This window comes from Castor canadensis, chromosome 2 (genome assembly GCF_047511655.1).
Source record: "Castor canadensis chromosome 2, mCasCan1.hap1v2, whole genome shotgun sequence".
Lineage (NCBI taxonomy): Eukaryota > Metazoa > Chordata > Mammalia > Rodentia > Castoridae > Castor > Castor canadensis.
This window is the reverse complement of record NC_133387.1, coordinates 143606135-143631868: the sequence shown is the minus strand read 5'-3', so window position 1 is coordinate 143631868 and position 25734 is coordinate 143606135. Positions and strand designations below refer to the sequence as shown.

Genomic DNA, 25734 nt, shown 5'->3' with positions numbered 1-25734 from the left:
TGTCTCTGTTTCCTAGCTCTGACCTCAAGCACATTACTTATATTCTACAAGTCTCATTTAATTTATGCCTAGAGTAGAAATGATAACAATGTCTAGGAATGTTATGAGAATCAAATGAAATAATTACATAACATAAGCAGCACAGGGTCTGCTATTCAATAATTAGTCAATAACTGGTAGCATTGCTTTCTTCTATGCTGAATTTTCTGCTCTTTTTCTTTTAACAAGATAAACTGTAATTCAGATACATGTAAAGCCCTACACATAGGTGTTTAAAAAATAAGCAAGTACAGGATGAAGGAGTTGTTATTTGTGAAACAATTACATTCATGGGTTAATTGATATGCTGCCTGTGAGTTAGCAGTGAGCTGTGAGGGGCCAGAAAGCTGATAAGATTTTACACTGCTTTAGTAAAAATTAGAATGCACATCGATAGCCAAGGATATTTTTCTCCATCTGCTTTTTGCCCTTTGTGCAGACCTCTGGGTTATACTACTAAGATAAACATTTACAAACTGACTTATCTGAGGAAGAAAGAGGAGAAAAGAAAAGTGACTCTTGAAAATACATTATACTCATTCACAACTAGTACATTAAATCTTTGACTCACCTCTCACCATTTCTTGATCTCTTGTTACATGTAAAACTCCCTGCCAGCAGATTGCAAAGGAAAAATGGACAGGTCTCATCCTCTAAGCATTCAGAGTAGAGTTCAGGCAAAAGGAATAATTACAGTAGAGCAATAAGTGCTCTGATAAAGTAGAAGGAAAGGGAAGGCTGAACACATCAGAACGCTAAACATCAACCATAGGAGACTCAAAGGAGCTAATATTAGTTTTGAAGACCCCAGTTTTTTAAGCGTTTGCTAGCAGAAATGCTGAGAAAGACTCCTAAGCTGAGTAAAAAGTTTGTATGATGGTAAGATAGAGTAAGAGAAAAGACAACTGCAAATCTTTGCAAGCTGGTACCATCTGTCCCATCCTGTACTGGGTTCCAGTTAGATGTTGACAGATTATTTTACCTCTGAGCTTTGGGTTTCTGAAACATAAAATAGGGATCTTAATATTATTAATAACTTAGTATTTAAGTACTAAGTTAACCTTCAAGTGTATACTATAAGGATGTGTGCCTCACAACATTGTTTAAAGACTTAGTTGTATACAAAGCCTTCTCCTGTCTGATACACAGTAGACACTCAGCCAATGTGGTGTCCCCAGCCCTTCCTCTTAATTAGATGCAGGTGAACCTGAGTACAGGTGGATTTATGACTGTCATACATGTTATACAGTGCAGACCAATACAATTTTTAGATATTCTAAGGGTTTATAAGTACAAACTACACAAACTTCCACCATCCCTTCTGCTTCCCTAACTGCTACAGGCTTTTGGTCAACTGAGGCTGTGTTTTGGGGCCAGGCTCTGTGAAAGAAGTTCCACCCACTTGAGTGTTCTCTTGCTGGAAATGGTCTGCATTCCTACATGTGTGTGATAGGATCTCCCTCTGGCCATTTTACACCCAGCTTCATGCTCTCTAGCCATTGCCTTGGTCTGAGTTATTAAAGTAAATCTTAGGGAAAAAAAAAAAATTGGTGTGGAAGAGGTATTTGGTTCCTTATTTGGAGGCACCAAAATGCAAGTTGAACATTTTGAAAGGAATTTGTTATAGAAATTTACCTTCTTGATTTTTTTTTTTTTGGTTTAACATTGTTAGCTTTTAAAATCCTTTTAAATCCTGACAAAAATGCCTTTTTTATGTGCTGAATAATTGAATACCTATAGTCTTCTTTCTGCTCTTTTCCCACATACATTCCAAAGAAAATAGTTTTGTTGCAATGCCATGCAAAGTATGGAAAATTCTACATATCACAGACATTAACAGAAAGCTAAAGAATCTAATTACTTTATGTTTTAGTCATTGTAGAGAAAGATGGTTCCGTAGGTGCCAAGCCAGGCTTCTTGATTATGGAAGGCCCACATCGGACCAGGTACCGGAAATTGTTCCTTTTGGTCATTCATTCGTTTTTTCGTTTGGTGAATTTTTCTTTAATCAATCAACTTGTTTCATTAATTGTATTGTGTATGAAGCATGCTGAGATTTATTCAGGTTCCTTAGCCTCAAGTGTGAATGTTTTAGGAGATCAAGTCTAAATTTAAATTCTAAAGGAGCCTTCTCCTTTAGAGATTCTGATTCATTACATCCTGCATGGTATCCAGGAATCTGCATTTTAAGAGATATCTAAAGATAATGCCAGTCTGATCCTGAAGGAGGCCTTCTCGTCCTTCTCCTTCTTATTAGTTTTAGTCTTTTTAATTAAATTTAATTTTTTTGCAGTACTGAGGATTGAACCCAGGACCTTGCACATGCTAGGCAAGAAGTGCTCTAGTGGGCCAGGCCCCCAGACCTTTTGTTTATATTTTGTTTTTGAGATAAGGTCTTGCTAACTTTGCCTAGGCTGACCCCAACCTGATGATTCTCTAGTGTGTGCTTTCAGAACAGCTGAGATTATAGGCAGACACCACCACACCACACCTGGCCACTTTCTTTCTTTCTTTTTTTTTTTTTTAACCAATGGTTTTCCAGCATTGGTGTACACATTACATAGACTCTTTGGAAAACAGGGTCATTTCTGTTTAGGATCTGTTATTGATTAAGTGTTTCAACAAATCCAAAACCTATTCTACTCCTTGCTTTTCAACAAGTTAATTTACCTTTTTGCTGATTTTCTGTAACACATAAAATAGGAACTTGGGCTAAATTAATATAATTTTTCATTCTGTTCCTTAATTTTATACTTTTCTCTATTTTTTGATGTAAATACAGATTAGTCTAAAAGAGTATTCTTAGAGCACTTACAAATTGAAGCTTGATCTGTTGAGTCCTGTGAAATCCTTAAACCTTTTATAGTATGACTACACCTGCTTTTTTTATTGCTGCCCTCTTGTGTTAACAAGTATAATGAATGTATGAGTTCAGGACTGGGAGGATGAAAAGGTTTGGTTTGTACAGACTAGCTGTTTCATAAAACTGAGCTGCATTTTTTTAAACTGTGGATATAATTGCCAGCTGCATATTTCAGTAATGGAACTCACTTCTGAGAAGCCCTTCTGGACCTTCTTCCCAGGCAGAGCAAGTACATGGAGTGCTCTGCTCTCCAGGTACCTGTGGGAGCCACACTGTAGCCCATGTCTCTCAGGGATACACAGGTTCCGTGGTCTGTCAGTATCTTGGGGCAGGGCCTGGTGCCTTCACCTGTCTCAGGTAGACAGCAGAGTGAGACATGCATAAATATTTGGTAGGTGAATTACTCCCACTTTCCAAATGACCTTTAAAGCAGAGCAACTTTATTCTCTGTAACATAGTTCATAATTTTCACCTCTTTTTTAAATGCAAAAAAATCTGTAAACAATTCTCCATGCCTGCTTTTGAAAAAATACAATGTATTCAGTTGTAACCATATTTGAAATGGAAGGTAAAAAGAATATTTAACAGCATCCCTATTTATTTCTTTAAGAGAAACAGGGACTGTGACTTTGAATAGCACATCAGGCATGAAGGCATGCCTTTTTCCTCTTCTTGAGGCACTAGGAGGGGAACATTTGGTGCATCTTCCTCATGTGCATTTTAAGCAGGAAGAGCTTTGTCTTTCTTTTTTTTTTTTTTTTTCAGTGAGATCACAGAGATAAACCAAGTTAGAGTGACTCTTGAATTGCTAATGTCTGTTGCCTGGAGAAGGAGAAAATTATTTTCTGCCCTCCATGTTGATGTGTATATAGAACATGTGTTCTGAGTAGCTACTATTTTCACTGCCTCTTTTTCCAGTTGAGGTACAACATAAACTATTTTAATTAATACTGTGTCACCAAAAGGGATTGAAATAGCCAATTGAATTCTGCCAAGATAGAGTCTTTTGATGAAAACATATCTTTATTGATTGTGGATGAAGAAAATCATTCTTAAAATGAAATCCAGAGAAAAATCATATCCCTCAGAGAAAATTTCTGAGTGGCAGGCTGAGATTAACATCATAAAATTGAATTTTTGCTGCAAGCCTTTGATGTAATCAGCAGCTGGGAGATGCTGTTGCCCTTCCAGTGCTCCTGCTGATTGTGCTGAATTATTGTGTGGAATGAAATAAGTGTTTCTGGTGTCCCTCCTCCAAGAAATACAAACAAGGTATTACTAGGTAGTTTCTTGCTAGTTAAAACAGGTTGGATCGATCCCAGACCTCTTAGGCTCTCATATACCCATGAACTGCAGGAGTTGGGCATTTATTTATGTCCTGGGGACAGAATATCTTGATGTCACTGAATAGTGACTTCTTTGGTCAATAAAAACCCAGCAAGAGAGAGAGAAGAGGGGTCCCTGGCAGAGGCCAGGGTGTATTAGAAAATCCCACACATTGCCTCATTTCTGTTGACCCATGGGTCTAGTAAGCTCATCCCTGTCTCCCTCAGCTACCTCTTAGGACATGCACCGAGGTGAAACCATCTCGGAGTGGAATCAAAGTGGAAATTTCACTTTGCGTGATGACTTATTCTGTGACAACAGTGTAACAATGGGCTTTTTACTGTTTTTGTATTAAGTCCTGAGGCTTTGAAAACATGCCTGCCCATGTATGTCCTTGTATGTGTATAATGGATAAGGTTTGTAAATTAAGTAGTGAAGATTTTCTACTTATAGATTCACCCTCAAACTAAAATGCTGTTTGGGACCTTAGCCACCTCTGTGGTTGGACCTAAGTTGTATTTGTTTTGCTTTGTTTCATTTTCTTTACAGAAATAGGTGGGCTGGCTTGTTGGTATGGACTGTAAACATGTGTTGGCATCATGATTACATATCCTTACTCTGAAGCCATTTGAGAAGTAGGGTATGCCTTGAGGTCAGACAGATCAGGGTGTAATTAATCCTAGCCAAAGGATTCAGATTTACCAAGCAGCCTTTTCCTAATAATACTAATGGTAGTTGAGCAAATTAAATGAGAAAATACATGGAGAAGCCCCCGGCACAGTGTCTAGAGCACAGGTGACATTTAGTAAAGACTTTTGACTGGAATTTGTAACACTGTGCCTTAAGACTAGGAAAAAGAGGGAATAAAAGAAGGCAGAAGGTAGGGATATCTTCTGAAATGAAAGAAAGTGAAAAGAGCCAGAACCAGAGGAAACTGTAAAGAAGCAATGTGGGGAACATGAAAAGGAAATGGGACTTGTCTTGCCTCATACAGAAACCCCTTAAGGATAAGGATTCTTCTAAAGGATTCTCCTCCTGTGTCTTGAATCAGGCTGGAATGGAATGGGAGTCTCAGAAAATACATTTTTAGGAACTTGAATATTCCAATAAGGCTAAGATTCCTTTGGATTATATACTCAAGTCCTGTACTTTCTCTACTACTCTTTCAGAAATTCCAGGAATCTGCATTCATGAGCCTATAGTACAAGTGATAGTTTTAAAAAGTAGTTTATTTTTGAATTAGTATACATTAATACTCTGAGGGACTTTCATTGTGATAATTCCAAATATACAATATACTTTGAAATTACTGTATGCATAGAGAAAACTCTGGAAGATATAGGCATAAGTAACTATTTTCTGCAAAGGACCCCACTTGCCCAGGAAATAAGAGTAAGAATTGATGAATGGGACTGCATCAAATTAACAAGTTTCTGCACATCACATGAAATAATTACCAGAATCAAGAGGCAACCTACAGAATAGGAGAGAATCTTTGCCAACTATTCAACAAGTGATAATTTTAAAGGCTTCCCTGGCTGCTGATCTGAGCCAGGAAGCACTAGAATCACAGGTATTAGAGAGGTTTCTCCAGACAGGCCTTGTCTACACAGGTCTGTATTCCTGCTCACAGGAGTGCTGGCATCTACTTTCTCTGGAAGGAAAGAAGGATGGAAATAGTGCCAGTGGACTGACTTCCACTGTTGGTTTGTGTTGTAGTAGAGAGGAGGGAAGTAGGAGTCAAGGGCCAAGTGAAGGCCTTTGGAAAAACATGAGATTTTCCCAAGAGAAGCCAAGGCGTTAGAGTTGAGCTTTTGGCCACTATGGAAATGAATCCCCCTTTGCTGTTGTGCTGTAGAACACTTATGCCAGCGAACTTCACACTGTTTATTTAGATGTTTAGGACTTGATTCAGTGCTTGCAGATTCTAGAAGGTGGGAACCTGTGGTTTTTCATCTTTTATTTAGTAGAGCCTTAATAAATACCTGCTGAGTGAACAAATGAATTTATTCTTCCTCATAGGGTCTGTAATATGATGGAAAGGAGACATATTACGCAAAAGAAGTAGACAACAGAATTTGTTTGTGACCTGCTGTGTAAAATTTAAATATGTGCTTCAAGAATTTATTTATTTATTATTCAGATCTACCTTTTAATTAAAAAGAAACATAATCTGTAATATAGTATGCTTGTTTTTTAGGACTGTGTAACATAGTACCACAGGCTGAGTGGTACCACAGGCTTAAACAACACAAAAACCTGTTGTTTCACAGCTCAGAAGGCTAGAAGTTCAGAATCAAGGTATCGGTAGGTAGGATTGGTTCCTTTTAAGAGCTGTGAGAACAAAACTGTTCATGTCTTTCTCTTACCTCCTGGTGATTTGCTTGCAGTCTTTGCTGGTCTGGGTTTGTAGAAGCATCATTCTTATCTCTTTCTCTCTGTGTACATCTGTCTCCAAATATTCCCCATTTTATAAGGACTTATTGGATTAGGAGCCCATCCTGATCTAATCTTTACTGAATTAATTATACCTGCAGTGAAACCTACTTCCAACAAATGTTCGCATTCCAAGGTACTTGCAGTTAGAAGTTCAACTTATGAATTTTGAGTGGGCTCAGTTCCACACATAATTGAAGTTTTTGTGCCTTAAAAAATTTTCACTCAGGGTTGGTGGTGAATGCCTAGCACTTGGGAGGCTGAGGAAGGAGGATTGAGAATTTGAGGCTACCTAGCAAGTTCAAAACCAGCCAGGGGAAACTGTCTCATAAAATCAGGGACTGGAGATGTAGCTTTGAACAGCACTTCCCTAGTATGCACAAGACCCTGGATTCAATCCCTACCACTGCAAAAATAAAAAGTCTTCTAGTAATAACATTTAACTAATAGTAACATTTACAATTTAATGATTTCCATGGATTATCTATCTTAACTCTCACGTCAACCTATTAAATTACTATTAATTTATCCTCACTTAATTGATGAGGAATCCAACAAACTAATGAGGAATCCAACACACTGTTGATAAGTAACCTTCCCAAGGACATCCAGTGGTAGAGTTGGTCTTTCAATCTCAACTGACTGATGTAAGGGTGGAACCACAAGACAGTGCTACCTCCTCACTATTACAGCCAGGTGAAGAGGAAAATGAAATTGACAGTAACCGGGTTATAAAATCAGCAAGAGTTAAAGTTTGAGCTTTCAGCTTACATGTTATATCCCTGGGGATATCCTTTCTACACTTAGCTTCAAGCTCCAGTAGTGTTTCTCCTACCCCGAGACACTCTTGCATTTGCTTTAACACAACATCTATCCCATTGTGGGTGACTTGGGGAACCTGGGTCCTCAAACACAGGTGAGATCCTTGAGGTTTGTGACTGTCTTTATGTCTCTGGTTGACATCCCATAATGCTCCGTAGTCTCTGGCATTTGTAGATACTCAATAAATATTTTTAAATTAAGTGTGTATAAATAAAGCCAAAGGGGACAGAGAAAAGAGAGACCAGTTGAAGACATAAGAAATAAGGATTAATGAAAGAAGTAAATGAGGTGACAGAAGATGAAATCTGGGATAATATTATTTATTATAGGAAATTAGTATGAATTTTTTTTTAAATTAGCTGAAAGAAGGGAAAGGTACGGAATGTTGAAGTGAGGAAAGGAACCTCATGTCTGAGTGACTTGGTTGTTTGGTAACTGAAAAAAAGAATCATCAACTAAGAGTGCCAACTTATTTTAATGGGTATTTTTGAAAAATATAATCAGCACATCAGATGCCATAATATTATGGACATTCATGATTCCAAAGGAGATACCTATATAAACTTAATTATTCTTCATTTGAACTTTATATAGAAAAGTTCATTTCACTCACAGCCCTGCAGATCAAGGGCATGGCTCTGGCATTAGTTTGGACCTGGTGAGAACATCATGGCCTTTGGCAGGAGTGGGTGTGACTGGGTGATCCCAGTGCCAAAACAAGAGCCAAAACAATGTATCCTTTCATACATTAATATTCTCAGTGCCTTAATTTAAGGAAGTACATTAGGCAAATAGTTTTCCAAATTGTTCTTGCATGTAGGAAAACATATGACTCAAGACTGGAAATACATTTATAGAATTCACGCACACAAAAACAATTACATGACCAATAAGCACAAATACTTAGTCAAAACTAACCACAGGGTGACTCAGTTGTAGATGTGTAGAGGGCAAGGACTGTGTTTTTCTCCCTTTGTGTTCTCTGCAGCTCAACTCAACACCTTGCATATGTTTAGTTCTCAATAAATATTTGTTGGACTTAATTACAAATGAGTAGAACAACAATATAGTTTGTTGATGTGGGATACTTTTAGATCAAAAATGGCTTTCACTATAAATATTCAGGTAGGTAAATGTAGCACAAACTAAAAAAGTCCTTTTAAAGCCTGAGGTTTTAAACAAAGAAACTATATGTAGTTCTATGAAGTTGCTCACTGATTGCATATAAAAGTGAAGGCTCCATCCAGAAAGGACTTGGTTCTCCCCATATTTCTTTTTTACCACCCTAGTCTCATCTCTTTAACAGTAAGTGTACATGGAACACACATGGCCTTTGGCTGTTTTAATTGTGTCTCACTATATTCTAATGAGCAGGAGGTGAAATTTGAAGGTAATACTTTGCGAAAATCTTTAACTCACATCACAGCCTGGGAGATCTGTGAGCTATGATGGAAATCTTATCAGTGCAATGATAGTGATGCTATTTCTTGGCTGGTTTGATTTATTGCATGTTCCAGATCAGGGGTGTTTCAAGTTCAGAGATTAATCTGCATATCTGCTTTATCTACTCCCTTGATCTCTGGATTATTGTAGCCTTGACTTTACCTGCCAAGGTATTCACTATCCAAAACTCATTACTTCCTAGAATTTCTTAAGTAGCACTTAACCACTCAACAATATTTTTTAGAAGATCTGGACTTTGGTGTTGGTTAAGGGTTAATTCTGAAATCGTCCTGCTCTAGTAAGTAGACAAGACAGAATTTTATATGTTATTTATGCTTTGGGCAGCCTTTGACTTAGTAGAAACAATTTTTTACCTTTTCCAAGGAGTGATCTGATTATAGGCTGTTGATAAAATAAGAACTTTTGCTTCAGGGTCATCTGCAAATAGACAGGGTTTGGGGGACAGAGCTTCTGCTGAGCCCATGCCAAGTGTGCACGCATCCTCTTGCACCCTGGACTCCAGGGCTGCTGCTGCATGTTCCCTTGTAGTTATGTAGCTCTTATTCTGGCCTTTGTAGATATCCTGTTACTTTCTCTAGTTTACTTTTGCTCCTTGTTCCTTCATAGGACTCTGCTTTGCACTCTCCCAAACAATTGTCACTTACTAGCTAGATGTGTGACACTGCTAAGTTGTTTGACCCTGTTCTTCAACCTCTGTTTATTTTGAAGTTTATGAAGGGATCATTTATACATAATAAACTGCATCTATTTAAAGGGTACAATTCAAGAAATTTTAATACCTAAACTCCTTTAATTTCCACCTAAACTCAAAATTTAAAAACAAAATTCCCTCTAGCTTAAAGATGACCAAGTTATCTTCTCTGAAGAAAAGAATCTTGAGGTAATTCACTTTTGTCCCTTTTAGTGGCTGTGAGTCTTGAAGAAAGTCAATGAGATCCTTAAGCAATAGGGTTTAGAAGGGTCAAGCCACTCTGACAGGTCTGACATCCAAACCCAGGTCTGTGTTATCCCAAATCTCATAGATTAGCTGGTATGCTAGTTTTACTTCCCTCACAGGTGTTTACTTTGGTCAGAAGGACATTGTGAAAATTCCTACCTCTTACCTGGTAACCGAGGAATTTAGCCTTTGTATTTTCCCTTGGTTGTTGTCAGTCAACAGGTTCTAAATTTGTCTGTTTGTGAGGTAAGGCAGGGACTCATTGTCCCTGGGCAAAGCTATTTATGATAAGGTTAGCAATTCTGGTGTCCAGAAGACACCAGCCACAAAACCACATTTGCATCACACTCCTCATCCTGCTGGCTTCAGAGAAGTCAGAAAGGGAAAACAAACTGCTAAGGGAAGAAGATGAAGGTGGGCAGAGGGTGGGAGCTGGAAAGAGCTGTGTGCTTTCTTTGTCTTGCCTGATACTGTATTTATGGAGAAAGGATCAGGAAGTGTGAGCTCAACTTTTAACAGTTGGGGCTGTGTATACTAACACAGGATGAATAAAAGGCACAGGAGGTTTTATTGTTGTTGTTTTGCTTGACTTTATTTTTTTTAAGAGCAATTAAATAACAAAGGAATTTTTCTTTGCAGATGACTTTTCTGGCAGAAAAGTCTAGCTCATCCTTGTGTATAGGACTTAAGTGTTGAGTAAACTATTATAGATCTGGTTCTGGTTCTGGTTCAACCACTTTTTTTTTTGGTGGTAGTAGAGTTTGAACTCAGGGCGTTGTGTTTGCTAGGCAGAAGCTCTAGTGCTTGAGTCACTGCCAGCCCTTTTTACTTTTAGATAATTTTTCAGATAGGGTTTCATTTTTTGCCTATGGCTAGCCTCCTATCTATGCCTCCCATGTAGCAGTGATTACAAGCATGAGCTACTATATCTGGCCCCTCAGTTCTTCTCTTTCTGGGTTACTCTGAGCCTTCATTTCCTCATCTGTAGAAGAGGGAGAAGGCATTTGAGTTTATTTATTTATTCGCAGCCCCAGGGTTTGAACTCAGGGCCTCATGCTTGCTAGGCAGGTGCTCTTATCGCTTAAGCCAAAGCAGGGAAGAGGCATTTGTGGTCTCCAAGGCTCTCTTTTACCTGACACTTAGGGTTACTGGAGGGCTTGGATGCCTATAGGACTCAAATATATTTGATTTTCAGATAAATAATTTTATTGGCATGTTCTTGCAATAAGAATCAACTTTTAGTGTAAAACTAAAACTTTACATAGGACATACTTACAGGAAAAATAATTTGTTATTTATCTAAAATTCACATTTAATGAGGTATCTTGTATTTTTTATTTACTAACAATGGCAGCCCAAATTTGCCCTGGAGTTATGGATTGATCAATTTAGAGTTTAGTGTAATAATAACAAATTGTCCATTGTCATAGTCAAATGTCCTAGGCATATACCCACAGTACTTTTGAGAAAAGAAATTGTTGGGAACATTGTAAAAGTAAATGAGTGAAACCCACCAGCAAAGGTGTTGTTAAAAAGTGACAGTACACCCTCTATCCACAGTGCAAAAATTACAGTAACTCACTTCTCTATTCACTCATTCAGTAGACATTTACTGGATGGTAATTACCAGTGAGGAACAATGATAGAGTTTTCAGTACATAATGACATCCTTACATCAGTTCTCCAGCACAAAATTTCCCCATTTTGTACATGAAGAAAATAAGTATCAAAGAACATTTCTAGCTTCTAAAGTGGAGGAAGGGGAGAAGAGCAAGATGATCTGATTCAGTCTATTTCCTTGCTTCTTTTCTTAACAAGAAAGCATATTTTGAATTAAAATAATGAAGATGAAGGGGGCTGGGTATATCCTAATAATCAGCGTAGAATCAGAAACCTTTTATTTCTGTCCATTTGGATGAAACACAAAGAGGAATCAGAGTGGTTGCTTTCCCTAGAATGTAAGTCCTTCCCCAGCAGGAAGACTCTCTGGCCCTAGGAAAATCACATCAACTTTGCTCTGTTTCTCAGCAGCAAAATAAAGAGTTTAGCTGCATACTCTTAAACTCCCTTTCCCATTGCTGAGGTTGAATATAGTCACTTAAGTAATATTTAGTGGGTGTCCCCTCTGTGGCAGGTAGTGTGCTAGGCCTAGGGACGGGAACAGTGAAAAAATCCTGGTACTGTAAAAAAAATAAGATAGAATAGATGTTGAGGAAGTTCCTATTGTTAGCAACGGTAGACTACTGTCACTTCTACTTTAAAACAGGTTATTTATTCAAGGCATTTTTACTTTGAGTCACAACGGTTTGATTTAAACTGTTCAACACCTTGTGTGTTTGTTTAGCCATTAGTGGCTACCAGCACAAGTACTCACCAGGAAGCTATTTCTTAGGGGCAAACTTGGTTTTGGAAACTCTGTAATGATTTGAGTTCTCTATAGCTATAATTATTGATGTCCTAGTCAAGGTTTACTTAATTCAGTGCTTCCCATCCTTCTTCACATCGTGTAAGCATAGAAAATGATCATTTTGGTACACACAGAGCTGAGAGTTTCAATTTTTCTCACACTGTTCATGTGCCCACTATGTGCTGTGCACACTGCTGGGAAGCTCCGACTTAATTTCTATCACAGTAGACCATTGGTGATAGAAAACAAAGGCTGCTGTTGAAACCCTGTGTCCACAGGAACAAGAACGGCAACAGTTCTGCAGGTTTCACTATAAGAAGGCAGGTGTTCCTCAACCTGCAGGACACATCCCACTGATGAAGACTTTAGATGGAGCGCTAAGCTTTCCCTACTGCTTTAAAAATCAATACTAACAAGGGGGGGTGGTGCGTCACCATGGCTTCATTGGAGATGACTTTGGAAAGTAAAAAGAGTCGTGACCCCATTTATTTTGAATGGCTGAAAACTATTTGCAAGTAACAGTCTGAAATCTCTCTCACTTAGAAGCAATGTGGAAATTATTAAACAGTTTGATTTCATTAACTGTGAAAGGTAGTAAATCCAAACAGTATGTCACAAATGAAGTTTTGATGTTGTTTGATATGTACCTAAATTTTAATCTATTTTAAAGTATTTAGTACTGAAAGTATTTAAATTTAACTTTATGCTTTTGTTTCAGTTATCTATAACATGCATTTGCCTATATAATTAAACTGTCCAAATCAGCTTTATAAAGTACCTTTAATTATTAGATCTAAAATTTTCCCATACTTGCATTGAGAAACAATAAAATTATATATATATATATATATATATACATACATATAAATGAAAATGTATGCACACATAGAAAGGTTTTGAAGCAAAACTCAAAAGGTTGAAATGATTGATAAAATTCCAGCTGTTTTCTATAGGTCATAACACATTTACATGTCTGCCTTGTAATTCTACATATCTAGGCACTTGTTATACAGTATTAAGACTTGTTTGGGAAAATCAGTAGGATATATAATATATTTAATATGTTAAATTATATATGTGTATGAACATGCAACCACATAACTAGAGGGTAATCCATTGACAAGGCTATTCTACCTACTGTTCATGAGCCTTTGAAGGCTATTCATTTTCTCAACCTGAGATTCTTTGTGGGGTGCAGTAAGAATTTGTGGTGGAATTATTTGAGAGTCACTAAGTATAGGTTTTTGTATTTGTGCATGTTTACATTATTGTTCAATAGCTACATTGACTATAAGATAAAATACTGTTTATATTACTTGCATAAGTTGTAATATGCAATATCAGTATCTGACATTTTAGGCTGAGCACTGTGAATGGAGATCCATTTGGAGGGAAATTTATTTTCCCTTTATAATACAGTCTGTAACTATCTCTGCCTGAGGCTGTGCCTGTTTCTTAACATCTGCTTTTTTCCCTATAACAGAAGTATTTGTTTTAAATTGCATTCAAATAGCCCAGATTTAGAAATCACTGAAGAATTAACATCTATCCACAAGCTATTTCAGACATTCCAAAATATCATTCAGGCACTAGAGTTTGAAATACAATAATTATAAATTGAGGGCTGTGAAATGGAGGTTTGTAATCCCTCTCCAAAGGTTTTCAAATGTGTCTAGACATATAATTATTTGAAACAGAATGGGTATACTTCTGTCAGAGACTTACCTTTCTCCTCCATACCACAGAAATTTCACCTAACTTTGAGACTCCACAATTATTATTTTCTTTTTAGAATTTTTTATTATTATTTTATTATGTATTTATGTATTTATTTATTTTTTGTACTGGGGGTTGAGCTCTGGGCCTCATCCTTGCTAGGAAGGTGGTCTACCCCCTGAGCCACTCTACCAGCTCCAGGTTTACTTTTGATTAGCAATTTCAGGAGAATTATAAAGGGTCTCAAAAGACATGGTATTTTTTAATATATATATTCTCTCACCTATTGGTAGCAGAACACTAACTTCCAGAAGTTACTTTTTAAAATTTTACCACAAATAGTAATAATAATAATAAATAAAAAGTGAAAAAAGTGACTTCTGAGATTTGCAGCCTTTTCACCACTGTTTATTCTACTGTGTAATTCTCTTAGTCTCAGAACTTCACAATCAGAATTGATTTTAAAAATTATCTATGCCATTTTTCTCATCATCGGCTTTCTTATAAGGGAGGGGGATTAGATCAGTGACTCTAATGCCATTCGTGATCCTAATTCTAGAATGATGGGTGGTAGTAATATGAGTGATAGATGTAAGGTGATATAATGCCATCATAGATATAGTGGTACTCGTATGATTTCATATATATCTTTGAATTTATTACACTGATGTGTAGTGTTCTTATTTTATGACTGAGTATCTTTAGGACCTGGTAGTTAAGGTAATAAGTGTTAAAACCAGAGTGAGACATGTGACTAGTTATTGGGGGGAGTACTCAATATTGCAGATTCAAGGAAGAAAAGCTAATTTTTCAATGTCATAGATATATAAATAATGCTTCAGAGGTGCTGGAGGTGGAGGTTTGGCTCAAGTGGAAGCCCTCCTCTTAGCACCTGGCTGTTCAACTCATTGATTTTTCACCTTTTTCCTTTTCTTTAAATTAAAAATTCTTTTTCTTTTTCTGTTGTTTTGTTTTTCATGAGACATTGTTTCACTATGTAACCCAGACTGACCATAAATTTGTGATTTCTCCTGTCTCCACCTCCCAAATGCTGGGATTACAGGTGTAGGCCACCAAGCACAGCTGTTCTTTTTTTTTCTTCTTACTGTATGCATTTAAGGCAGTAGTTTACTATCTAACACAAAAACCTAAATCTGTCAATTTTTACGATAACTTTTCATTGTCTTTTGGGTCTTAATGATATGAAGTTTTATTATGTTTTCCGAAGATCATTTAGAATATAATATTTTTAGTTTCCAAACTTCTAGGTAGGGAGTATATCAAACTTTTGTAAAAAAAAAGTTGTGTGTGTGTTGGTTAAAAAGTGTTGCCTACATGATATGAATCATTTGGAATTTGTTGGGACTTATTTCATGGTCTACCATGGTCAAAGTTTTATAAATGTTTTAGACACAATTTGATTGAATGTGTTTTGTAAATACTTGGATTCAGGGATCTGTTATATTCAACTGTTTTATAATCTTAATATTTTGTCTGCTTTATCTACTTATTGCTGACTGAGATGTCTACAACCACCCTCTTTAGTAAAGGAAATAACTTTCTTTTTTTTTTTTTTTTTTTTTTTTTCATTTTTCTTTTATTATTCATATGTGCATACAAGGCTTGGTTCATTTCTCCCCCCTGCCCCCACCCCCTCCCTTACCACCCACTCCACCCCCTCCCGCTCCCCCCCTCAATACCCAGCAGAAACTATTTTGCCCTTATCTCTAATTTTGTTGTAGAGAGAGTATAAGCAATAATAGGAAGGAACAAGGGGTTTTGCTGGTTGAGATAAGGATAGCTATACAGGGCATTGACTCACATTGATTTCCTGTGTGTGGGTGTTACCTTCTAGGTTAATTCTTTTTGATCTAACCTTTTCTCTAGTTCCTGGTCCCCTTTTCCTATTGGCCTCAGTTGCTTTAAGGTATCTGCTTTAGTTTCTCTGCGTTAAGGGCAACAAATGCTAGCTAGTTTTTTAGGTGTCTTACCTATCCTCACCCCTCCCTTGTGTGCTCTCGCTTTTATCATGTGCTCATAGTCCAATCCCCTTGTTGTGTTTGCCCTTGATCTAATGTCCACATATGAGGGAGAACATACGATTTTTGGTCTTTTGAGCCAGGCTAACCTCACTCAGAATGATGTTCTCCAATTCCATCCATTTACCAGCGAATGATAACATTTCGTTCTTCTTCATGGCTGCATAAAATTCCATTGTGTATAGATACCACATTTTCTTAATCCATTCGTCAGTGCTGGGACATCTTGGCTGTTTCCATAACTTGGCTATTGTGAATAGTGCCGCAATAAACATGGATGTGCAGGTGCCTCTGGAGTAACAGTCTTTTGGGTATATCCCCAAGAGTGGTATTGCTGGATCAAATGGTAGATCGATGTCCATCTTTTTAAGTAGCCTCCAAATTTTTTTCCAGAGTGGTTGTACTAGTCTACATTCCCACCAACAGTGTAAAAGGGTTCCTTTTTCCCCACATCCTCGCCAACACCTGTTGTTGGTGGTGTTGCTGATGATGGCTATTCTAACAGGGGTGAGGTGGAATCTTAGTGTGGTTTTAATTTGCATTTCCTTTATTGCTAGAGATGGTGAGCATTTTTTCATGTGTTTTCTGGCCATTTGAATTTCTTCTTTTGAGAAAGTTCTGTTTAGTTCACATGCCCATTTCTTTATTGGTTCATTAGTTTTGGGAGAATTTAGTTTTTTAAGTTCCCTGTATATTCTGGTTATCAGTCCTTTGTCTGATGTATAATTGGCAAATATTTTCTCCCACTCTGTGGGTGTTCTCTTCAGTTTAGAGACCATTTCTTTTGATGAACAGAAGCTTTTTAGTTTTATGAGGTCCCATTTATCTATGCTATCTCTTAGTTGCTGTGCTGCTGGGGTTTCATTGAGAAAGTTCTTACCTATACCTAAGGAAATAACTTTCTTTGTAAGTTATACACAATCAGGTTTTATGTATTTGGAGGCTATGCTATTAGGTATGGAAAAATGGTTGCCTTTTTTGGTGAACAATCCTTCACAGTGTCCCTTTCTCCCCTAATAGTGGTTTTGCTTTGAAATCCATTTTTTTCAATATTACATCAGTGTTCTTTCATTGCTATTTGCTATATCCTTGTCTATTCTTTGTTTTCAATCTTTGCATGCGACTACATTATAGGAAACTTTTGTAAATAGGACTTAATAGGATGCATTATAATTAAGAATCTTTACTTTTAGTCAGTTTAATCCCTGTACTTATTCTAAGTTCCAGTAGGTTTGAATGTGAACTTATTACCTATTTCTGCATTTTCTATTTCCTGTGCTTTTGATTTTTGATTTTTTTCCCCCTTCATTGTATTGCTACATTTTGTTTATTTCTTTTCACCACCCAGCTGGTTTGGAAGTTACATATAATTTTTCTTTTAGTATCTTATTCTATATTTTTGCCCTGAGGAAAAGTTAATCGCTATCCTTGCTATCTATGCCCCACACCCCGAGAATAGTAGAGTGATATAACACAGGTTCTTCTTCCTCTTCTTTCATATTACTATCCAACATTTTATTTTAACTCTAGAGCCCACCAATTAATCTCCCTCATCATTGTTAATGTATTAATATTGTTATTTTACACATAGCATTCAGTTTTTTTTTTCCTGTGCTGCAGATCAAATCCAGAGCTTGAGCATGTGAGGCAAGTGCTGTACCATCGAGCGACACCCTCAGCCCTGTGTTTATTGATTTCTTTTGCTAACCACTTCATCTTGCACTCTCCTTTATTCCTCCCTCTCCCTCCCCCACCTTCTCTCTCTCTCTCAGACCATGCCTTGCTGTCTTGCCAGGTAGCTGAAGCTATCCCAGAACTTTCAGTCCTTCTGCCTCAACCTCCTGAGTGCTGGTTACTATGCATTTCTTTCCTTTAGATTTACTATATTTTTCTTAAAACACATGCTTTTAAGATTCTTTTAGCAAGGCCGTAAATATTTTTAGTCATTATTGCTAATGGAAATATGTACTTTTTGGAAAAATTTTTTCTATTGCATTTATAAAACATCGATTGGACATTTACCCTTCAGCATTTTATAAACAATGTCCAGCCAATATTCTGGCCATATTTTGCTGTGGAGAAATCTGCCAGGGGTCTACTTGCTTTCCCCCTTTTTGATCACTTATTTTATTTCTTTTATGCTTTGTTTTAGTATACAGCAATTTCTCTTAGATATGTTTTATTGTCCATTTTTCCATTTTAATTTTCTTTAATTCTTATTTGGATTCTTGAGTCTAAAATTTTCATATTTCTGACACATTCTAGGAAACTTTATATATTTTCATACAATCTCAAACTTGTAGGTAAGTTGTAGCATTATAGTACTCAGAATTATTTTAATGAAATCTGTTTGAGAGTAACTTACCAAACTATTATCTCTTCTTTTGAGACTACTTTAGTGTATATTAGAGCTCAGATATTCTCCTCTATACTAGCATAATAAACCCATTGATAATAGATAATGTAACATTGATATGTTATTGGCACACAATCCACAGACCCCTTTCAAGTTTTGCCAGATACCCAAGGGGTGTCTGTGATTGCTGAAGAGTCCAGTCTGGAATTACATGCTGCATTTAGTTGTTACGTCTCCTGAGTCTCTTAGTTGAAACATTCTCTTAGTCTTCCTTTGGCTCTTATGACCTTGACTTGTCTGAAGGTTGTAGACCAGTTATGCTGACTAGTGTCCTTCAACTTTTGTTTGTCCTGATTGGTTCCAGGCCATGTATGAGGGGGGTGAGTGGCAGATCTATCCCACCATGATGCTAAGTGCTTATCTGTCCTATCAGTGGTACCTGAGGTTGTTTGTCCCACCACTGATGATATTTCCTTTTATCTCTTGGTCAAGGAGATATCTTTTAAGTTTTTCCATTAAAGAATTACTCTGGATTTTCATTTTGCAACTAATAATTGTCTAGATGATTCATAACTTCCTAGTTCATTTGAGGAATTATAATCTGTTATTAGCCTTATTTATTTTGATGTCCAAATTTCCATGATTTGAGCCCCTTTCCAGTAGGTTTCTGTACTTTTGAACCCATTTCAGGCAGCCTTCTTTACTTTTGATATAACTTCATTCATTGAGTAATTCCTTGCTTTTACAATATGTTTTTATTATTCTCTTATATTTTCCATTCTCCAGATCTGGAATCAATTTCCTTTTGAGTAGGGAATAATATTTAGAATATGCAAAGTGAACTCATTACTGTTAGAGAATTGTTGCTCCCAGGTCTTCATCAAGTGGAGATAGGAAGTGTGTGTGTATGTATGTGTGAGTGTGTATGTGTGTATGTATGTATATGTGTGTATGTATGTGTGTATGTATGTGTGTATATGTGTGTGTATATGTGTGTGTGTTGTGCTGTATTTACATCTATATTTATTTCACACTACTGATTACAGTTCAGGGATTATTCTCTGTGGTGATCCACACCACAGGAATCACTCTAATTTTTTTTCATATTTTAATTCCCTTTTCTAAAAGACAGGCATCTGGTCCTGCTGTACATAATCCATATGTTAATTATTTGATCAAACATCTTATATATAACTGATATTCTGTGATTGCTACCATCCTGCCTTCTACAAGAATACCTGCCAGATGATTTTATACCTTCACACTCCTTTGTAGAGCTCTCTCTTACCCCAGCTATGAATATTCTGCTTATCCACCTGTATTCCTTCACTATGCCTGGTTATACTTCTCACCCCACCAGGGCTCTAACACAGGGTGCCAAATGTTCCCCCCCCCCCAGGGAATGTGTTTTCTTGATGACTTTCCAGGTCATCAATGTAAGCAAATTCCATCTTATCCCTTCCTGGGCCCTGACTCAGCTGTAGCAATGCTTCCATGCCTCCTTACCCAATGTAGGCACCATCCTCACCCTATTTGGATTCTCATCCTACAAAGTCTTTGTCCGTCTCCACTAGGGCCACTTCTTTTGCCCTCATCACTCCTGTTAGGCTTGTGACACCTCTTGTGGAGATACCTCATAGAATGAGTGGCTTCTTCGTTCCTTGCTCTAACTTCAACACCTAAGAGGAGACAACCCTATATTTGTCTTCACCCTGCTTGGGAATCTGCAATCCACATGGGGCTTTCCCCCTATTTGATCACCCTGTTTATTTTTTGTAGTCTGTCTTATTTCTTAATGCTTTTAATGTCTTTTGACTTTTTAATAATTTATAAGGACTTGATATTTTTTCTCCTTTTGCAGTAAGGTTTAGATTGTTCTCTTGTCATTAGATCCCAGGGATACTAATCTTGCTGCTTGCTCACGGTTTGTTATTTTCTTGAATGTTTTGTAATTTTTGATTGTGAGTTTACCATTGGAGTTTTTCTGTAGAAGTCCTTTTCAGTCTTGGTTGTTAGAAGGTCTTCCAGAATGCTTAAAAAACAAGCTGACAAAATCTAAATTTAATGAAGGATAATTAACATGTAGAACACTTGTACGTACACCTGCATACATTTAAAGTGTAAAGTTTGGTTAGTTTTGTAGTATGTGTACACTCATGAACCCATCACCACAAAATGACGAGTCTACCCTCAAAAGTTTCCTTGTGTCCCTTCAGAACCTCACTTTTTCCTCTGCAGAAAATCATTTACCTGCTTTCTGTTACAGAGGACTAATTTGAATTTTCTAAAATTGTATGTGAAAAGAATCATGTATTATTTTTTCTTGTTAGCTACTTTTTTATGTTTAACAAATCATTATCAGATTCATGCTGTATGAATCAATAGGTCACTCCTTTTTTGTGTGGAATTGTGTACCATTGTGTGGCTATGCTACAATTTGTTTATCAAGTTAGCTACTAATTGACATTTGAGTTGTTTCCAGCTTTTAGTTAATATGAGTAAAATTGCATATGTAGCATTCTTTGTATAAATAGGTGCTTTTTTTCCCACTTGGATAAGTCATAGAAATGATTTGACTAGGTCACGAAGTACATATTTTTGTAAGAAACTGCCAGACTGGCTTTCATTATACATTGTCATTTTCATTTGCTATTCTCCTGAACACTTGGTGTGGCCTTTTTCCTTAGAGTTTAGATATTTAAATTTTTTCATAGATTTTATATATTCTAATATGTCTACAGTGGGAGCAGTTTTTTTCAATTAAATTTTCACTTGGGTTTCCAGCATTTATATAATATATACATATATACCATGATATATCTTTACTCCACACCGATTTGTTGTTCCCACTTGGTATGATTTTCTTTGGAGATATGGAAGTAAGCTTCTTTATTTTCTTGGGGTAATGGTGCAGCTTTTCCAATGTTCCTTTCATTGAGCTTTTCTTTCTAAAAGAAAGTGTTCCCACTCCCAGCCCCAAACCCACAGACTGACCAAGCTCCAGTGCTCTATTGGGATTTCCTACACTTAAATTTGTACTCTTGGTCATGAAGCAAGACTTTCACATTTTAAATGGTCACAGTAGTATTAAAACCAGAACTCTCTGGTTAGCTTAGTAATATGATTAACATGTGTAGTCCTGGTATTCAAAATTACAGAGCATTTCCTACAGGAATGTTGGTTTCACGGTGCTTGGGTTTGGCAGTAGAATATCACATGCCAGACATGGTAGTGCATAGCTGTAATCTCAGCACTGGGGAAGCTGAGGCAAGATGCTCATGAGTTTGGGGTCAGCCTGTACTACAGAGTGAGACCCTTTTAGTCTCAAAAAGAAAAGGAAAAAAGAATTTTACAGGTGCATTTTAGACTAGAACTAGATAGACTGTGAATACTGCCCTAAAAAGTGAACTATTAGAAAGTAGGTGCTGAATTCCAAACAGAAACTACAAGGTAAGATTTTGACCCAAGCAGCTTGTGTTAGTGGCCCATGTTGAATTTGTATTTATGGTGTCAGTGCACACTCATGTTTATATAATTCTCTAAGTATTTGTAAATATATGAAACTAAACATTTTATTTTAATTTAAATTTTTTATATTTTTGGTGGTACTAGAGTTCAAACTTAGAGCCTTGTGCTTTCTAAGTAAGTGCTTTACCACTCAAGCCACACCTCTAGCCCTAATTGAACATTTTAAGTAACATAATGCCATATTTAAAAAAATTGTTCTTTATACTTACCCTTTAGATTCTTTATGAAATGAATGCCTTTTGGGGAAGAATATTTAACTTAGTGTCTTACAAAATAATGCATGCATCATTGGGTGATACATAGGTAGCATTTTTTGACATTTACATACTCATTTTAACCTCTGCAACTCAAATACAAAGGTAGTGATTTTGTGAAGATTATTGTTTAGGCAGATAGCAAGTACAACATGGGTCAAATACAATTTTAAAAATAATTTCTGAATAGGACAGAAATTGTGACCATCATTCATACATGAGTCTTTGAAGTCTAGGAAATTATATATATGTTATGGAAGAGGCTTTCTTTTTAATGCTGCTAAATAAGGCAGCATTTCTACAGAGAGGAGTCTATAAGGCTATCTTCATATTATGTTATGTGGATAGTTGTATTCTTCTTGAGGAGTCTGGCTGAACTTTGGAAAGGTTGGGATGAAGCAACAGTAGAGGTGGGTGTGGAGGGAAAATGATCCCTATTCTGATCATTGGCATCAGTGATTAGGAAAGGGAAGGAAAGTCATTATTCCATGAATCAGCAGCAGGCATGGTCATTTCAATATGTCAGCTACCTTCTTTAATTGATGGTGAAACAAATGCATTATTAAAGTTTGTGTCATCAGAAATCCACTTTGCAAAATGATTAGTTCTCCCAAATTTAAGAACAATGATTGGGTACACTATTTCTCTTCTCAGTACATCCAGGATTCATACAACATGAGGACTTCCCTGCAGGCAGTGGCTCTCTGGGGAAAGAAGGCCCCTCCCCACAGCATCACTGCCATCATGATCACTGATGACCAGCAAACAATTGTCACTGGAAGTCAAGAGGGTCAGCTCTGTCTCTGGAATCTTTCACCTGATCTAAAGGTTAGTGAAAGCTATTGGTACTAAAACAGATGTTATTCTTACAGGAAGCCAACTGGCTTTTTCTACCTGTAGTGACAGTGGAAGGTTTGTATGATGGTTGAAAAGATGCCCACTAAAGTAATAAATTGGTTTTACTTATGAATTTAGGGAAAATAAAATACTATATGATAATTCAAGATCATAGTTGAAAATTATGAGCATTGCTAATCTTAGCTACTAAGTAAGTGTTATCACCCTTTAAACTATGCTGAGTTTTACTATTTTATATCTTGAATTATATGTTTAAGTAAATGAACTACAGATACCTAAGTATAGTTTGAAAAATTTTGGCACATTAATCTAAACAGGGCACTCCTCAAAACCACTATTAACTAGATGAGTAGTATCTTCATTGTCTGGGTGTTTCTGCTGGCTTGGCCTTCTTGGTATTTTTTTAGTCTTTGCTTCCCTGTGATTTTTACAGATCACATCAAAATGCTCTAAATCCAATTTACTGTTGTCGTCTTCCTATTTCAGAACCCGACCTCACCTAGGATTTGGCCCATCAATTAGCAATTAATTGTCTCTGTCCCAAGTCATAAACATTTAACATATTGGAATAGATATTTGCTTAACTCTAACAGTCTCTAGACCCAGTTTGAACATTTAAACTAATGATGTACTTAAAGTATACTGCCCTCATTAAGAACCCTTTTAAAGATCAAAGACTATTTTTAGCCTTTAAAGTCTGTCACTTTAAAACCTAAATTAACAATTAATTGTAATTCTATTTTATAGTGTAATTAATTAACATCTCCCATCACTGAACAGTTCTACTGCAGAACTGCCAAGAACTGCAGAGCGGACCAGCTCAACTCAGTGTTTATGAATATCCTTGAAATAAGGAATGGGGATCATTGCCACAGTTGTGCTTTGAAAATGGTTGGCCATATATATCTGAAAATGTATATTTCTTATTATAGTTTAAACTCATACTCCTAAATGGCTTAATATGTCATGTTAATCCTTTTAATGTTGAAGTGCATTATTTTTATGGCAAGAGTAGTTGCCTCATGATGAGTAAGTTACTGTAAGCCTAAGAAATTTGGAATCCTTGTATCCTTATCTTTTTTTATGTCTTCCTGGCATTTATTAAGCATTTGTTCGGCATACATTGGAGTGCATATTATAAGTTATGCTACATGCTAGTTACTTGTGAGTTCAGACATGAGCAAGAAGGCCTGTGTTAGTTGTGTATGAGGTTACAGTGTAGTGGAGAAACAACTAGGTTAATTGGAGTGGATTTGTTATAATACAAGGTATTCTAAGCAGGCAATGATCTGCAGTGAATATTCAGTGGAAGTTATGCCATGTTTCTCTTAGGAGCAAGTCTTCTGCTTAGTGTTAAAGGAGAATGCTATTTCTGTCCCCCTCAAAAGATATCTGGTAATATCTGCAGACATTTTTGGTTGTCAAAAGTGGAAGAAGAGAGATGCTATTAGCATATTGTGGGTGGAAACAAGGGTGCTGTAAACATTCTAGAGCACATATCATGGCCCCCACAACAAAGAATTTTCCCATCCAAAAGGCCAATAGTGCCAATATTGAGAAATTCAGGGTTAGACATGTGGAATGGGAAAAGTATAAGACCAGCAGGGCTGTTATGGAAACAGAATGCCTACAGGAAGGTGAAGAACTATCTGTTGCAGGAGCCCAGATGTGAACAAGGATTAGAGGGAGTTGAGGTCAGGAGAGAAGATGGGGTTAGTCATGGAGAAGTTTAGGTAGCCACTGAAGGAGCCTATATTGAATCTTGTAGACAAGGAGAGACAATGAGAGCTTAGTTGAGGATGAGCTTGTGTTTTAGAAATTCACCATGGAGACACTGAAAAAGTTACTATGTGAATAAGATATTGAGTAGTACAAATGATGCTTCTGTCTCTGGATTTAACTACTCTACACATCTCATGTAATTGTAGTCACACAGAATTTGTCTTTTGTGACTGGCTTATTTCACTTAGCATAGCATAATATCTTCAAGGTTCATCCATGTATCACATGGCAGTATTCCCTTCTTTTGTAAGTTTGAACAATATTCTTCTATAAACATGTGTGTATATTTGTGTATACATATATAATATTTCACTTATCTATTCATCCATCACTGTACACTAGGGTTGTTTTCACCTTTTAGCTATTGTGAATGATGTTACTATATACATGGTTATGCAAATATTTTTTCCCATCTCTGCTTTCAGTTGTTCTGGGTGTATATATAGAAGTAACTGATGGTTCATTTGGTAATTCTATTTTTAATTTTTCATGGGACCTCTATATTGACAACATTGTCTTCATATTATTCATTCCCACCAGCATTTTACAGCATTCCAATGTGTGTGTGTGTGTGTGTGTGTGTATGTGTAACTATAGGGAGATAGATGGATAGATAGATAAATAGGCAGATAGATACATGATGATATATAGATGGATGGATGGATAGATAGATGATAGATACATGGGTAGATATAATGGGTGTGAAATAGTATTGTGTCATGGTTCTGAAGATAAAGGCTTTCTAGGGTGAATGCTGAGTGTGAACTGAATTCTAAAGGGTACACAAGAATTAAGGGTAAGAAGAGATTGCAGGCAGAAATAATGAAAAGTGTTCATGAAAGGCACAAGCATTTTACCTTCAGGGAACTGGTAAAAGAAGCTAAGTAGACCTGGAACATGAAGGGTA

The 25734-nt window shown here is 36.7% G+C and overlaps 1 protein-coding gene across 13 annotated transcripts in view; it reads left to right on the top strand.

Annotated features, from left to right (window-relative positions):
* Window positions 1-25734, top strand: part of Wdr72 (WD repeat domain 72) — a 238977-nt gene that overhangs the window by 2210 nt on the left and 211033 nt on the right. For 12 of the 13 annotated variants that reach the window (XR_012445487.1, XR_012445488.1, XR_012445489.1 and 9 more), the window contains exon 2: window positions 22842-23015. Coding sequence is in view for 10 of the 13 variants with exons in the window: in XM_074065982.1 (XP_073922083.1) it covers window positions 22863-23015 (153 nt within the window). In the remaining 3 variants the exon portion in view is untranslated. Of the gene's footprint in view, window positions 1-1912; window positions 1986-22841; window positions 23016-25734 lie in introns of all 13 variants that reach the window. The other variant, XM_074065977.1, reaches the window with a different exon arrangement.